This window comes from Hippoglossus stenolepis, chromosome 20, assembly GCF_022539355.2.
Source record: "Hippoglossus stenolepis isolate QCI-W04-F060 chromosome 20, HSTE1.2, whole genome shotgun sequence".
Classification (NCBI taxonomy): Eukaryota; Metazoa; Chordata; class Actinopteri; order Pleuronectiformes; family Pleuronectidae; genus Hippoglossus; species Hippoglossus stenolepis.
In genome coordinates this window covers 1,359,050-1,375,989 of record NC_061502.1, presented here as the reverse complement: position 1 = coordinate 1,375,989, position 16,940 = coordinate 1,359,050, and the positions used below count along the sequence as shown (strand labels likewise).

Below are 16,940 nucleotides of genomic sequence, written 5' to 3'. Positions count from 1 at the left end.
AACAAACTGAGGCCAGACTCAACAAAAACAACACAACACACAATATTCCAATCCGGTAGCCTTCATCGAGCTGCTGGGCAATGCTCAGCCTGCTGCCAAAATGGGGCCTCATTGGGCCTCATTCACAAACACTGCATACCCACAAATCGGTGTTAAAAGCGTGCCTACGAATGTTTGACACAGAAATCTGGGACTCATCACTATGTTCTTACCTAAACTTGTTCGCAGAGTACAAACACATTTCGAACTTCCTCAGACCGTGTGTAAGCACAAATGATGAAGGCCTGGCTGTCCTAGAAAATGTAAACACACACCCTTTAAATGAAATGCTTAGTTTATTAAAACTCCATTTATTCAAATTAAAAAAGGCTTTAATAGACAACAATAATTGAATTTACTAATGCATTGACCAAAGGTATTAAATGACCATGAAATTGACGCCCTTTCATCCACATCATTGCTTGTCTTAATTCAAATCTTCAACTATACCAGTTGAGATAGTTTACTTAGTTTACAATAGAGTGTATGAGAATGTTCATATTTAAATGTAACAGTTTTGGCTTTCGTTAAATTGTTTATTGTCCTATAATTTTATGTATTCAGAATAATAAAATAAATAAAATGAAGGATTGGTTTACCTTTTTTTATTTCATGGCACTAGAAATTGTTGGGTGTGACCTATGCATGGCTGAATATGTGTGTGTGTCATTTGCTTTAGAAAAATAAACCCATAAGGAAAAGTGAATAATTTCACAACTTTATTTAGTATACATTTTGAAACAAGGCATTTTAACCATCATTGAAGACGCTGCATTAAGGCGTAGCGAACCAGCACTGCAGCCGAATGTTAGGCTTCCTGGCTGCACTACTTATTAATCAGTTAAACTCAACTACAGATGCACAATTTGTCCTATAATTGATAGGTCACACCCAACAATTTCTAGTGCCATGAAATTGTGCATCTGTAGTTGAGTTTAACTGATTAATAAGTAGCAAAAGAAAATCATATATGAGAGGTTACAAAATTATATATATATATATATAATATATAGTTCTGCTCTAACTTGCCAAGCCTCAAACCCCTCAAGGGGTGTGCTACAATGACATCCACGCCCCCCCCCCTGTGCCTTAATAGAGCACATATTTGGGCAGCTCAAGAGTCACTCGATGTTCTTGCACACAGCTGGCAGCAAGCTCCTTTATACACCTAAGAAGGTGTGCAGAATTACCCTGGTGTGCTGTGTCCTGCACAGCCTATGGCTAATGGTGTCCCCATCCCAACCGGAGCAGAAGCAAAACCAGACAGGCACAAAGTGCTCCGGTTGGGATGGGGACACCATTAGCCATAGGCTGTGCAGGAGACAGCATGCCAGGGTAATGAAATTATTCACTTTTCCTTATGGGTTTATTTTTCTAAAGCAAATGACACACACACATATTCAGCCATGCACTTATTTATTTGTGAGGACATCCAGTAATTGTTTCAGTGTTTCATTAATGTTTTCTATTACTGTCGCAATTTCCTTCCCTGCATCCAGGAGAGCCAGCTGATTTAGCAAAACCTCCAGACTCCAGGAAAGAGGACGGGCTAATTAACATTGTGGTGGAGATCATTGAAACAAAATTCAAGCTAAAGCAATAAAAAAAGGTAAACCAATCCTTCATTTTATTTATTTTATTATTCTGAATACATAAAATCCCTCACCACCCAACCCCGAATGTACACATGGGAAGTTTGTGTCACTTATGTCAAAAGGTGACCAGTTAACAACTGGTCAATGTCAAAATTGTGAAAAATCATCATAAAGTTGGTTCATCAGATACATTTTATGTTATGTAAGATTTTGAGTGAGAAGGTGGGGTGCTTAGTCTGCAGCTCCTCCCTCAGAGGACAAACACCTCCCTCCTGCTTTTGTTCACTCCCATCCCACTGAGGTTATATACCCTCAGAGAGCTCCACAGTTCACTACAGATAGCCAAGGCTGCAGTGCAAAGTGTTTGCAGGTGTGACTGTATCTGAATGAGGACACTTCTGTACCTTTTATCCTGCATTTGACTGACGCTTGGTTCTCTACCTTTATCTGCTTGTGCCTCTTCAGCAGCCTCATCTTAGGAGCAGTTTTGGACACTGTGTTGCCCATTTCAAGTGGGCATCTGCAAAGCGTGATCAAAATGAATTTTGATGAAATCCTCGGCCTTATTGGAGGCTTTGGGAAATTCCAGAAGACGTTGTATGTATGGATCTGTCTACCTCAGATCTTTCTTGCATTCCACATGCTGATTTCTGTCTTCACCGGGGCTGTTCCTCCTCATTTATGCCGCCCAACCTGGCCCTCAACAGGTATGCCAGCCACTTTGAACTTCAGCCTTCTGACCCAGCCTGATGGCCAGTCTGAGTTGTCATGCACTGTCCCCTTGAACCACAGCGATGCTGTAACTCTTGGTGATGGGCATCCTCCTGGGAGCTGCCAGGGACACTGGGAGTACAGCAACAACACTTTCAAAAGCACCATAGTAACTGAGGTAAGTTACTCTATGATTCAGGATTTAAGTTTTCTTGAATCTACATTTTCACCTGATGGGTTTAAAATGCTGCTTAGAAAAGTCTAGGGGCTTAAAAGTTCACAGTGGACTGATATCTGAGAGAGGGTTAAATAAGGCGAGGGTTCTGCCGGCAGTGCAGGCATTTATATTACTTGCCCCTTTGCCAGGTTATAACACATGAAACTGCAGGGTGGGAAACGTTAGTGGTTACATGAGTGATCAGACAAAGCAGGGACCACAGTAAGCGGACGTCAGGCAGGACATTTGCAGTTGATTTAGAAGACGTAGGAATCTGCCCAGTCTGTCACTGTGGACCCTGGTAGGCCGGGGCTCTGTGGATAATATCAATGATTGAAATAGTTTAAACAGTAGCTTGCTCTCTAACAGAGCAAGTCGCTGATATACCACCTCAAGGACAATGAATGTTCTAAATCTAGCCATCACATAACTAGTGCCTTTATTAAAACATTGATCAAAAATAGTACTGTTGTCTGGGACATAAGCCTCAAGAGTTGTCCTGCAATGCTGCAATGTTATGCTGCAATGTATTGAGTTTCTTGATTCTTATAGCTATACTTTATTTCTCTGGCTTACTGCAAAGGCAATGAGGACATCAAAATCAAACAGGTTTATCATATATATGATATTTTCATATATACATGAAAATATGGTCTAGGAAATGTTCAAGTAGCACCAACATCATTCAGATTTAACCTATTAAGTCCTTCATATAACCCACTATGATTGTCCAATGGTAATAACATGGATTTCCAGCACCCATTAAGTTTTCAGTTACCAAGCCAAAGTGTTTTTTCATGTGGAAAAAATGGGCATAACCTGGCACAAAAGAAGGTCCAGGTGTGTCACAAAAATGATTTATCAGGCATTATCCTCTGAGGACCATGAATATACTTCATCTTCATCGGCTATCTCACTCCAGCAGTCAAACTAACAACAGTTTTACATTCACAGATCTTTTACTGTTGCCCAACTCTTTTAGGCTGAGTGAGAGTTTCTGAAATGGAAATTGCTTTTACATTTTGTCCTTTGATCCTTGCAGTGGGACCTGGTGTGTGACAATGCTAGCCTGAACAACATGGGCTCCTCCATCTACATGTTTGGTCTCCTTGTTGGTGCTGTGTTGTTTGGGAGCTTAGCTGATAAGTAAGCAATCTATCTTTAGAGCACCATCTAATGTATGACATGACTCTGAAGTCCTTGCTCCCTGGTTTTATTTTGTAAGTAGAATTTTGCGTCGGTATAATTAAAGTTTCGTTTTGATGACCAAGTTGTGAAAATGTTTTCTTTTTCCAGGTACGGCCGCAGGATCATCATCCTCATCAACCTGGCCACCCAGGCAGTATTTGGGGTTGGTGCGGCTTTCGCGCCAAATTTTTACATGTACACTGCCCTTCGATTTATAGTTGGAACATCCATCTCTGGAGTTATCATGAATGCGTTTGTTCTAGGTCAGTGCGCTGTACAAATTGTATGCATTTTTTCTCTGAATTTACAAAAGAAAGCTATTCACAAAATCACAGCGAGCTGGCTAACAGGTTGTGGATACCTGTAAATAAGTAAATTGTGGACTGACATTTTGCCTTTATGTGACAGTCAAGATGATAGAAAGGCGGGGGTATAACTGACAGAAATTAGACTTGCTTAGTTTAAAAGGTTTGAGTACTCTAACAGTATGTTTTACCCTAAAAGGGATTCATAATCAGGGTGAGACTACAAATTATTAATGCACAGCATTTTGAAGTTTTGGTATCATTATTACAATTTAGGATATTTACTGGTCACTTGAACCATAATTGTAAAGCCTCATGACACTGATAGAATTGAAGACAGTTTAAAACTTGATGAAATGTTAACAGAAAATGTATGTTAATGTCATAGCCCAATATACACTTTCAATGTTGTTATTGTGTGTACATTCAATATTTATGTGCATCTCTTGTCATATTTATGTTCCATACAGGCACAGAATGGACAGGACCGAAGCAGCGAATGCTGGCTGGTATAATAACTGACTATTTCTTTGGTTTTGGCTACATTCTGCTGGCCGGGTTGGCATATCTCATAAGAGACTGGCGACAACTGCAGCTGGCCATTTCAGCTCCTGGCTTCCTCTTCGTCTTCTACATCTGGTAAGTGGACAGCAGTGTGAGCTGTATTTGATACAGTGTGTCCAGAAAAGCAGGCAAAAAGTATTTTCCAAAACTGTCCACCAATAATTTTAATGAGAAATGTCTTGTGATTGTGGAGGTCTATTATAAATTTAAACCCCTTTCATCCCCTCTGATTGAAAACAAAATGTGTAGCTAAAGCCCAGTGTATGTTAGGTGCCAATCGTTGCATGCCAGACAAAGTGTTCCTGATAAATTTTATAATTTAATAATGACTGTACTCCATTATAGGTGTTCCAGCATTATTTGTCACACCTGCCCTTTTTCTCGCCATTTCTAGTCAATTTGTCTAAGGTATAAAATGTATATCAAAGCGTCCCGTACTTTTCTCTTTTAAGGGTGTTGCCAAAGTCAGCTCGCTGGTTAATGGCCAATGACAGGGAAGAGGAAGCATGGGAGCTGATCCGGAAAGCAGCGCAGATGAACGGGAAGCCCATCACCAAAGATCACGAATTGTATCCGGTACAGCTGCAACAAGTAATTTTTATTTTTATTTATTCAATCTTTGAAAAATGTTTTTGCTGATGTGCTCTGCCTTACACGTGGCATCTATTACCCTTCTGTCTGTCCTGTGAGAGGGATCCCTCACATGTGACTCTCTCTGAGGTTTCTACATTTTCTTCTTTCGTGGCAATCCTGCAATCCCATTCTGACAACGAGGAGCGAGACACAAATCTCTAACAGTATTGTCACACTTTAATGCTCAGAGCATGGTGCACAAGACAAAAAGCTTGGTTTGTAATATGCACACGATGGGAAGCTGTTCTTCTTTCTCTTTATACATTTGGCTCCTTCCTCCCCTGGTTGAGGTTGTTTCTAAGCCAACGGTCAGGATCTTCTGATGACATCAAGGCAACAATGCCTTAGTTAAGGCAATCAGGCCAAGATTCATTTAGTTGTACAGGATACAGCATGATCAAGGTTACATTGCATAAGATTCAATCATGATCAATCAAAGGGGAAATTAACATGATTACATTATGTATGATCAAAATGTTACATTTCCCTTACGTTTCCCTGGTAGAAGGTTTTCTTTGGTGGTTTTTCTAGTCAAGGGCTAAGGGCAGAGGATGTCACACATTTTTAAGTCCTATGAGGTAAATTGTGATTCATGAATATGGGCTATACAAATAAAATTTGATTGAAAATTCCAGGAATAATAAGAAATACATATTAGACCCAAGACTGGTTTAAAAAATATATCATACTGAGTTCTTAAAGGGATAGTTCCCCCAGAAATTCGTTATCTACTCACCACTATGCCAATGGGGGGGACAGGTGAAGTGTTAGAGTCTACAAAACCCTTCAGGAGTCTTAGGGGTAAACAGTGTTAGAGCCGAATCCAAGGCAATTGAAGTAACTGGTGACCAAATCTTTAGATGTAATAAAACAACAGAAAAAACATAACATGCCTCCATTCTGCTCGTGTCGTGTAATCCAAGTGTCCTCAAGCCCCGACATTCATATTCGACTTGAAACCGCGTCATTGGCCAAGTTAGCGGAGGTTAGCACGTCCGATGTTCCCTAAACATTTAGAGTTTTAATCAAATAAGAATGATAATGAAAAATGTAATGTCAGATTAATATTTAGTTTCAATATATTCCAATTTGACTGCTTAGCTTACACAATTGTTCATATTTCTAAACAATGTATTTTAACTCAACAAGAGTTGTCATCGATACCGTTGATGTCATTAGTCACATTTAGCAGGAAACTAGAAGTTGGGTGTGGGGTCAGCTTTGTCCACATTCTATCTGAGGGGAGGCCACAGTCTCCGGACTTTCTACGCCTGGCCCGATAAAAAAGTCCAGAGAATGTCCGGAGGAGAAGAGGTGAGAACACAGCAGGAGATCCTCTGCAGAATTCAAGGCAAAAAAGAAAATGCGGCTGAGTAGACAATCCCCTGCTGCGTTGTGCACGTGTGACAGGCAAACTGTGGAGAAAGTCTGTCTGACTGACCCCTTCACTGAGAAATATTGACAGCTCCCTTCAAGTGAGTCTGCTGGTAGTTATTTTCCTGAAAAAAAATAAATAAAGAGGTCGTGAAAATCACCCAATCTATAGCGAGACCCGTCAAAACGCTGACAGCCTCAGGACCAACTTGTACAGAACAAAGTGAGGACATTCTAATCAGTGGATATGGTAGTTGTGAACAAGGCTTTAAAACAAACAACAGTTGACCTTGGAGGTAACACTGGGTTACTACTACTGATAGCAACATAGTTAATTGCATACTGTCTCTGACCACCAAAAGGCCATCAAGTAAATGTAGTGTCTGTCAACATGTAACTATTTTGTATTTTATAACAAAAGAACTTCAAAATCATTAGTAGTGCAACACATCATTGTAGTTCCTCTTGCTTTTCTAGCAGTGAGAGTTAAATATTAAAGTGAAACAAGCTCTGAATCAGTCCAACAAATGGATGTGGCTAAGGCTGACCAAACACTTACCACTTTGAATGCACGTTTAGATCACTGGTTATCATTTAAATATGCAAACCACTGGAACAGCCCTGTGTTTGAGTCACTTTATAATCCTCTCTCCAAAGTCTCCTACTCACTGTGTTCTTCACTGTTTCACCAGGGCTATAAAACTGAAGGGAAAACAAAGGTGAAGGAAACTCACTCTTGCATAGATCTTGTTCGAACCCCAAAAATGAGGAAGCAGTCGTTGATTGTTTTTTATCTCTGGTGAGTATCAGCAGAACACTACACTGTATATTACATTGCTCTCTATACACATTACATACTAACAATACATCCCCATGGGTATATCTGAAATTAAATGTTTCTGTCTGTTTTGTCCTTACATTCTATGACAATGTTATACACAATATTCAAATGAAGATATAAGCCTGCCCACACATGGTTTGGGGCAAAGTGGCAGTTGACTCAAGAGGAAAAAATGTATATTGATTCTGCCCCTTCGTGACCAAGTGTCATTATGCTGCCACTGTCAGATGACTAATGGTTACATAGTTATTTGGTGACAGCAGCAGCACAAGAGCTGCCATCAACCTTTGTTAGCATTTATGGGCTGTAGTCAAATAAGAATTTATACTCATTGAATTGTATGCAAATGAGAACCTTTGAGTTTGGCTGGAAACAGACTCAACAAAGAAAGCAGCTTATAAGTTATCTGTGGCTGTTTGCAGAGTGAAATAGGACAAAGAGGAAAAGATATCGCTGTTCCTGGACTTTTATTGTGGATAAAGATATAACAACCTGGCGTGCTAATGCAGGCATATACTTAAACAGCAATTTTGAATTAAGCTTGATAATGAATGAAAAAAACAAGTTTTGTATGACGTTTTGTCCAAAAACATGTGAAGGGAAAAGTCAGAGGGTTGTGTTCCATTGTGCTATTGTGAGACATAAGTAATTAACAGTGATAAAAGAAGAGAGTACAGAGAGAAGTCCTAGTTACTTTCTCACCTCTGTACAGCTAGCCAGTCACTATATGAAGTATAGGCATGAATGTAAATAATTCATCAAGTCATCATTTTTGATGGGATGTACCGATGCCTTTAGTGAGGACAGACTTTTTCTGGGTTGTTTATACATGTTATGAATACACAAGGTTTTATAAATTAATATAGGAACTCATGAGACATGATAGATCCATTTTACCAGTCTGCATCACAGCTAGCAGCTCCCTCACAGTCTCTACACCAAAAGGTAAACTCATCTACTGACAATTTGAAACGTTCGTAGCTGGTTTACCTTTAACACTTTTTGACTTTTCTGAAATTTATAGCCCTATGACTTGCTTCAAGGCTAAAACTGGTCTCTGAACTGGCTTTCTTCTCTGAAATGCAAACGTAACTTGATGGGAACATGATATTACATTTGTTTTTTTCATTAGAGACAGGCAGTGACCTTGCTGTATGAAATGAATATAAATTACAATTTATCTAGAATGGCACCCAGGCCCCCTTATAAAACCACATTTAAATCCCAACAGATATCACCCATAAATTTGCCAGGTATTCTTTGTTATTGAGATTTATGCATTATTCTCAATATCATTAAAACTCAGCCATGTTGAAGTTCTGAATCCGCCTATTCATCCAATCCAAGTAGTCGTGTTTGCATAATCCTGTTTACAAACACACCAACAGCAAACAATCTGAAAGGATATATGAAAATAAAATGGGTGTTTGCAATAACTTTGGTTTGAACATTAAGTCTCACAGGCTAATGCTGCAGCAAGAGCAAGTATTCAGCAAGTAAAATGCTGTTTATATATGTATAACTCCTAGAGCATCAACAAGGCAAGAAGGAACAGGACTCCTGACAGCTGTAACAACAGACTCAGCGGACCAAGTCTAGTCAAAGTCAAAAAGTCAGCTTTATTGTCAATTCTGCAAAATGTCCAGGACATAGGCAAGATTGAAATGCAGTTTCTCTGGAACTCCTGGCGTAAACATACAAGTAGACAAAACATATAAGTACACTACATATTAAGTACTCAGGGACATAAAAACACAACATAGTACGCAGTCAAAAGGCAAAGGTTAGGTAGGATGTGAGTTGTGCAAACCGGAATAGTGCTGAAATTGTTTGAGAAGTGCAAAATAAAAGGTAATGTACATCTACAAAATTATATAAAAACTAAAACGCAGCAAATGAAGTATAATAGCAGCATTTAGAGTAGAAACAAAGACAACAGGTGTAATGACTAGAAAAAGTGACTGGTCCATGTTTGCATTAAAAAAGGAGCTCAGGTGTTACATTACATTACATTGCATATCATTTAGCTGACGCTTTTATCCAAAGCGACTTAGAATAAGTGCATCCAACCATGAGGGTACAAACCCAGAACAGCAGGAATCATGTGAGTACATTAGCTTCAAAAAGCCAAACTACAAAGTGCTCCATGTAAGTGCAATATATAAGTGCAACTTATGTATTTACGTTTTATTATTAGACCATCATCTTCTTAGCCAAGGTGTAGTCGGAAGAGATGTGTCTTTAGTCTGCGGCGGAAGATGTGTAGACTTTCTGCTGTCCTGATGTCAATGGGGAGCTCGTTCCAGCATTTGGGAGCCAGGACAGCAAACAGTCGTTTTTTTGAGTGGCTAGCTGTCCCTCGCAGTGACGGAGCAGCAAGCCCATATACACGATCAGTAATGTTGGCAGTAAGGGAGAGTTGACTGTCGAGTGTCACACCCAGGTTCCTTGCGGTCTGGATGGGGGCTACCACGGAGTTGTCAAAGGTAATAGTCAGGTCGTGGGTGGGAGAGCCTTTCCCTGGAAGGAAAAGTAGTTCGGTCTTGTTAAGGTTCACTTTCATAATCCGAGCTAGATCAGTGTTGTAGATGTTTAATGGTTTCCTCCTTGGGTCATGCCCCACCCCAGTTCCACAACATTTCATGGAAAATGGTTCTGTAGTTTTTGTTTAGTCCTGCAACCAAACAGCAATGAAAACAACTACAAACCTAAGGAATATCTGCCCCTGGAATGATGAACAAAAAACCTAGATACTCTCAGATCATCCACTGTGATGAAATGTAGTAACATAATAAAATAATCCAATTAGAGGGTGAAATACTTTTCTTTCAGAAAGAACTGTGTGAGTGAAACCTATGAAGATTCTTTCAAAGATAGTTATTCAGCTGTGTTAGTTGCTTTTCACAGCCCAATACCCATTACAAAGAAAACCAAGCATTACACGTTTCAACCTTTGAGTTTGTTTTTCATCTTTAACAGTCAACATGATCTGAATGTAGAAAAATGGTTGTGGTTGTTATGTCAACATGCTCACAGTTAAACTTTCTCAAGTTTAAGATTTAGGTTTATGGTTGACTGCCTAAGACCTCAAGTTAAAGAGGGAGGATGACGAGGGGAACTGCAGTTCGAAGGATATTTGTCATGGTTTCTGCAGTACAAAGAATCATAGTGCAAAATGTATAATAATTAACTAAACACCAGTCATCGAAACAACATTAAATACTCAAATAAAATGTATACTGATAAGTAACTCAAATTTGCACATTAATCAAAGATACTGCAGATAAACATGACATTCTTACATTCCATTGATGCATGGCAGGGAGCTTCAATGGCAGTGAGTCAAAGGGTCTGCTCAGGTGTGTGGAGGCCTCATATAGATAGCTGCGCCTGTGCAGAGTTACTGTCTTGGTCTGGGAGTACTGTTTGTGTCCACCAGGAACCAACATTTATGAGGGTAATGGGATGAGACGTGCAACAGCTCTGGTGTAGGCCGCTTCTGATTTGAAGATCCATCGATCTGACTCTCTCATCCGAACTGAGATGGGCCTTTGTGATCTTCCCATTAGGCCACTGGCTTCGGGGCAGTTGAGGATCCAAAACCAGTACCACATATTTTCTTTGAGGCTTTCCGTAGCTAGCCATTTGCTCCGTACTTGTAAACTGGGAAGAAGGTCACGAATGAACTGTGACCAAAACTGATCTGCTATAATTTGGCTTTGAATCCGGACTCTGGAGTGTAAGTTACTTGAGGTAGTGTGGAGTCACCAGCGCCCCATGAGTGAAGGGTGGAAGGTTGAACTTAAAGGAGAGCTGATAGATGAAATATTGAAATGTTTTCAATTCCCTTGTGAATTTTGTATTTGGAAGTCTCCCCTGCAAACCACAAGTTTAAGTTTAGCTTTTTTCAATATGAATATGAATGTCGGGGCTTCCGGACACACGAGCGGTATGGAGGCACACACGTTTTATTAGGTCTGAAGAAGAGAACACCATTGACTCCTATTGTATTGGATTTGGCTGCAACGCTGTTTACCACTGAAACTCCAGAAGTGTTTTGTGGACTCAAACACTTCACCCACCCCTCCATCGGCATAGTGTTGAGAAGATAAAGAGTTCATTTTTCAGTGAACTATGCCTTTAAGTCTCTGTTGAGGACTTGAAAATGCCTTACTCTGGCCCCATCTGGTGGTGGTGTTAAGAATGTTAGTGTCAAGCAACAGATTTTTTTGGTGAAGGTTTGTCATTGGACCTCATTCAAAAACAGTGCATAAGCACAAATCTGTGCTTAAACCGTGCGTACGAACATTTGACGCAAGAATCTGGGATTCATCAATATGTTCTTACCTTAATGTTCTTTGTTCGAACAAATTTAGAAGTTCATCAGACAATGCGAAAATGTAAACACACACCCTTTTAATTAAATGCATAGTATAGTAAAACTCCATTTATTTAAATAAAAATAGTAGATAGACAGCAATAATTGAATTAACTAATGCATTGACCAAATGTATTAAATAACTATAACTACTAAAAAACTGACACCCCCTTTCATCTTCATCATCTCTATAAAAACCTGCTGAATTCATATTGATGTTTCTGGATAAACAGGGCTTCGCTTCTTCTGCAACAATGAAGTTAAAACACTCCATTGCATCATAACTTCTGTCTGCAGGAGTCGGAGTATGTGTGTGTGTGTGTGTGTCTTCCACTTCTCTGTTCAGCACACGCTATCGTCATGACAAACGGATGTCCTTATATGGAGAAATAGAGGCGTGGCAGTTTGCTAATTGAAAAGAGCGGACCTGCGCCTGTCAATTTAGAATGACTCTGACTCACAAACATACGCATGGTGGTGAGAACAAAATGAATCCAGCTGCGATTTTTGAGCAAGCACTCTTTTTGTGAGCAGAGAAGGAACATTTCTGCACACATGTTGAATGAGGCCCAATATTGTGAGCTGGGACAGTGACAGTGTGTTTTTTATATGATCAACTATGTGAATGACATGAAATCTCCCATCCAAAATTATGCCATTTCCCCGCCTGTCTCAGGTTCGTCAACGTGCTGGTGTACTACGGCCTGTCCCTCAACATCTCTGACTTTGGGATGAACATCTATCTGACCCAGCTTATCTTCGGCCTGGTGGAGATGCCTGCACGCACCATCACCCTGTTCACCCTCAACCGCTCCCGCAAGATCTCCCAGCTAGCTTTCCTAGCTGTGGGCGGCACAGCCTGCCTGCTGACCATCTTCATCCCCAGTGGTACAGACGCACACGTCATTACTCAGGAAATTCGCATATATTAGTGAGAGCCAAATGTAGTAAAGTTCTGCATCAGTGGTGATTTTTTTCTATTCTAAAATGGTTGGTTGGATAGAAGGTAGTTTTATTATTTTGTTTTTTGTTTTTTTTCCTACTGTCTGTGTGACTTTTCTTTGCCTGCTCCTCTAGAACTATCTGTCATCAGAACAGTCCTGGCCATGATTGGGAAGTTTGGAATCACAGCTTCTCTGTCCATTATTTATGTCTACTCAGCGGAGGTGTTCCCCACTGTGATCAGGTGTGTAGGCCTTCATGTTTCTCTCCAAGAGTGCCAGCAAAGTTCCTGAGCCAGAAATGTGTCTCATCGGTTTTGAAATAAATTCAATTCAATTCAATTTTATTGGTATAGCGCCAAATGCATCAGTTTTTCCGTTGGTCGATCCGTGTGATACTGGACTCAGTTCAGCACAAAGATCCAAGATCACAGATCGATAGATTCTACATCAGCTGATCAGTCATCATCATGGGACAAAAAATCTTTGTGATCACGGAACACTCGTTTCCTCCTCATCCTTCCATGTGCATGCATCCATCACGCAGCATTACGCACGAGTGTCACCGCAGTATTTATATATTTAGAGCAATCTATTTATAATAATAATTAATGACTCGTCTCTGAAACTCTGCTGTTAAATGGTATCTGAACGTAATTTGCTGTAAGTTGTTTTATATCTTTTTCAATTGAAGGTTCGTCTGGAACAGTAATGAGCACAAATAGCACTGTTGGTTTTAATGTTAATGATGAAGTGGATCAATAATCTCCAAAATGTTCGTACGCATGGGTCAGAGTTTGTGTAGAAGTGCGCACATTCTCCGGTCAAGTTTGTTTTTATAAATCCTAACGTTTACGTGAGAAGTGGCGTACACAAGTTTCAGGCCACTTCTTTTGTGCATACGCAACAGTTATAAATGAGGCCCCAGATGTTTCTCTGAAGGCCTTCTATAATAACATGGAGACAGGGCACAGAATAAGTGACTCAGCAGACGCAGTAATGATTTGCCTTTAGGTTCAGACTCAGGTCTGTCTTTCTTCTCATTACACTCTAATTTACAGACAGAACGGGATCGGCCTTAGCTCCATGTGTGCGCGCACTGGAGGAGTCCTGGCTCCCATGATGTACCTGCTGAGGAGCATCAGTCCTCAGGCTCCCATGTTGCTTTGTGGTCTCTGCCCTCTGCTGGGCTCTGCCCTCACCCTGCTGCTGCCTGAGACCGCCAATAGGCCCCTACCTGACACTATAGAAGATATAGAGGGAACCAACCTCAGGTCTGACACCAGCACTTGTTTTGAAAGGGTCAGTTCACCCAAAGTAAAAAAAAACTCTAGTGGTATGAGCCATGCTTCAGATGTGTGTTTGTTTTTTTATTGAAATGATCGGCCTCCATTAAATTGCCATCTAAGGCAACCTATTGTAGTTGCCGAGTATTACAGAAAAAAAAAAAATATTGGGTTAAGACTATGAAAATGTTTTTGCATGAGGCAGATGATCTGCCTAAAGAGATGCTGCTGTAAATGTTCCTTTTAACTTTGAATTTTCATCTCCGCTGTATTTTGGAACAGACCAAAATCTCAAAGAGTGATATCTGGAGACTATCTGCACAGAAAGATACCACGATGGGGCCGGGAGAATGTTTTTTTGTTTTTGTTTTGTCATTTTGGTGAACTGATCCTTTAAATGTTGTATGTTGAATTTGTATACCATTAAACATTGGGATCAGGGGATTTTATTAATTAGTGCAATAATGTAGCATTGAAAGGTGAACTAATGAGTGGAAACCATATGGTTATGTTCTGTGTACTCAAAAAATGTAGTGATAGAGTTTAAAGATTCAGTTCTAAACATTTTGAATAAAATCTTGTTGTGTCTTTCTCTGTCAGTGAAGAGGACGGCGGAGTGAAGCCAGTCATCTTTGACACGTCTCTGAAGAACATGAACACCGGCAGCACCACGATGGACTGACAAACAACGGCAGCATCAGTATGAGCTGCTACATCCCATGAGGCGCTCCATGTTTTTCAGTACTGCACCAAAGACAATTGTCTGTTTGTGGTTTTGTGCTGACTGAGCATTTCGTGTACATTATGTGTCTCAAAGCTTTTTTGCTGGACGCAGCTTCCTGCTGCTGCAATTGGATAGAGATTGGTGAGCAAAAACACCTGATACACCTGATGCAACTTTTGCTGCATTGTGATTCGCATTGGTCAATCACATGAATGCAAGCACTCAAGCCTCTTCCTCCAACTCAACTGCCTGGACACACCCCCACCTGTGCATCCCTGCTGTTGTTTTACCACAGGACAAATCTCACTAATCCTCAGTGTTGGACTTCTGAAAAGGAGAAAACTATAGGTTTCAACACATACGTACACAGTATAAGGTCGGAACAGCGGCAGCACATTAATGATTCCGGAGTTGTTTCTCCACTCAGTCTCAGCTTGGTTGTGTTTTGAAAGTTGTAGCTTTATCAGTGCTACATGTACAGTAAGTCTACATCCCTCTCCGTGCAGTCAGTTACTCCTCCTCTCTTACGCAAACACACTCCCCACTATGATATGATGCACAGAAAGAAGAAATGTGTATTTGTCTTGTTCATCTATGTAACAGACCACAAACCCTCGCCAGCCAGGGGGTTAGTATTACTGATTTCTGTGCTTTTGTTTAATTTTACTTGTATATTTCTGTCATTTCAAATGTATGTACATAAACTGCTTGACACCAGCCAAACACTGCTGTCTCCAGGTGTTGGAGGCAAAGTTCATTCAACAAGTCACTATAAACACAGAGAGGCATTGTCATCTGTCTGATTAGTAGAGACAGTGAAAAGTGATTGACAATCTGTACCAGATATGCCATTCTTAACACTGTCAAGTGAAAATAGAAATTTACAAGGGAACAATTAGGCCCAATCCCATTTCAATCCCTTGGCCCTACCCCTACCCCTTGTTTTCAAGGGTTATCTTGCCCCTTGAAACGGAGTCACAAGGGGTAGTGGTTGAAATCTTCCCCTTTGAATTGGGACAGCCCTTCCAGAAGCCGTTACATCACCAGTAGTCGTCGCGAAAACCTGACACGTCATCAGTAGTAGATGCAAAAATATGGGATTATCATGCAGAAAACGCTAGCGCGATCTTTTTTTTTTTAAGGTTGTTGTGAAAAAAGTGCCCATAATACATTGAAATTATATTAAACTAAAATAATACAATCATTATCGTAATCTTCAAATCCTTATTAATGGAGAAAATACTACATTTGTGGGTCTCTCTCCCAGCATGCCGATGATTCTCAAGGATTCTGGGTAAGTGAGGGTCTGAAAAATCTCTGTTTGGAGGGGTATCCAGCCCTACCCCTCGGCCCTACCCCTCGGCCCTACAGTTACGAGCACAAATAACACTGTTGGTTTTAATGTTAATGATGAAGTGGATCAATAATCTGGCTCCAGTTCACCACCTCACGTCAGCATTGTCATTTTCCCGTCTCCAAAATGTTTGTACGCATGGGTCAGAGTTAGCGTGGAAGTGCGCACATTCTCCAGTCAAGTTTGTTTTTATAAATCCCAACGTTTACATGAGAAGTGGCGTACACAAGGTGTTACAGGTGTTGGGACAGCCTACCCCTACACGTGAGCGCGCAAAACGAAGGGGTAGGGCCAAGGGGTAAAATGGGATTGGGCCTTAGTGTCCCAAAGTCCAGATATAAACACATCTGAAAGACAGCAGGGATGTTGATGAAGTGGATGTCTATTGCTTTGGAGACAACACAACTTTATGTCTTCACAGAATGGAAGTTGGAAGGTGTGAGGAGTATGATTGTAAATATGTGTAAAAATGTTTTTTACTACTAATATGTGAAAGACTTGTATTGTAATTTAAAAATGTATAGCCTGTGGAATGATTTCTATATAAAGGCCCTTGGACAAATTTTCCAAATAATAAGCTCACTCCTGACTGCCTTGCCTCAATGTGTCCCTTCTGCTCCCCTGCAGCGCCAACAGTGTGCTGACTATCAAGCTGAGAAAGATACTACACTATAAATCTTACTTCACAGAAACATAGTGTTCGACTAACCATACTCCTGCATCTCCACACTTTGTTTTAGCACTGTGCTATAGAGCTCAAATATAGTCTGTGGCCTAAAATATAGTTCAT

General features: G+C 40.4%; 1 protein-coding gene across 4 annotated transcripts; it reads left to right on the top strand.

The window, feature by feature from the left end:
• Positions 1-1,980: 1,980 nt before the first annotated feature.
• Positions 1,981-16,724, top strand: si:dkey-119m7.4 (uncharacterized protein LOC560629 homolog). Of its 4 annotated transcripts, none has more exons than XM_035144746.2 (10): positions 1,981-2,231; positions 2,342-2,523; positions 3,605-3,708; positions 3,859-4,013; positions 4,526-4,694; positions 5,072-5,210; positions 7,319-7,425; positions 12,522-12,733; positions 12,923-13,031; positions 13,848-16,724. In XM_035144746.2, exons 1-10 carry the CDS (start codon positions 2,183-2,185, stop codon positions 14,161-14,163), a joined length of 1,542 nt encoding a protein of 513 aa, XP_035000637.2. In that variant the 5' UTR covers positions 1,981-2,182; the 3' UTR covers positions 14,164-16,724. The 4 variants fall into 4 exon arrangements, with proteins under 4 accessions (XP_035000637.2, XP_035000638.1, XP_035000635.2 ...); XM_035144747.2 differs by having other exon boundaries at positions 1,981-2,235; XM_035144744.2 differs by having other exon boundaries at positions 1,981-2,523; positions 13,848-14,060; positions 14,673-16,724.
• The last annotated feature ends 216 nt before the right edge of the window (positions 16,725-16,940 follow it).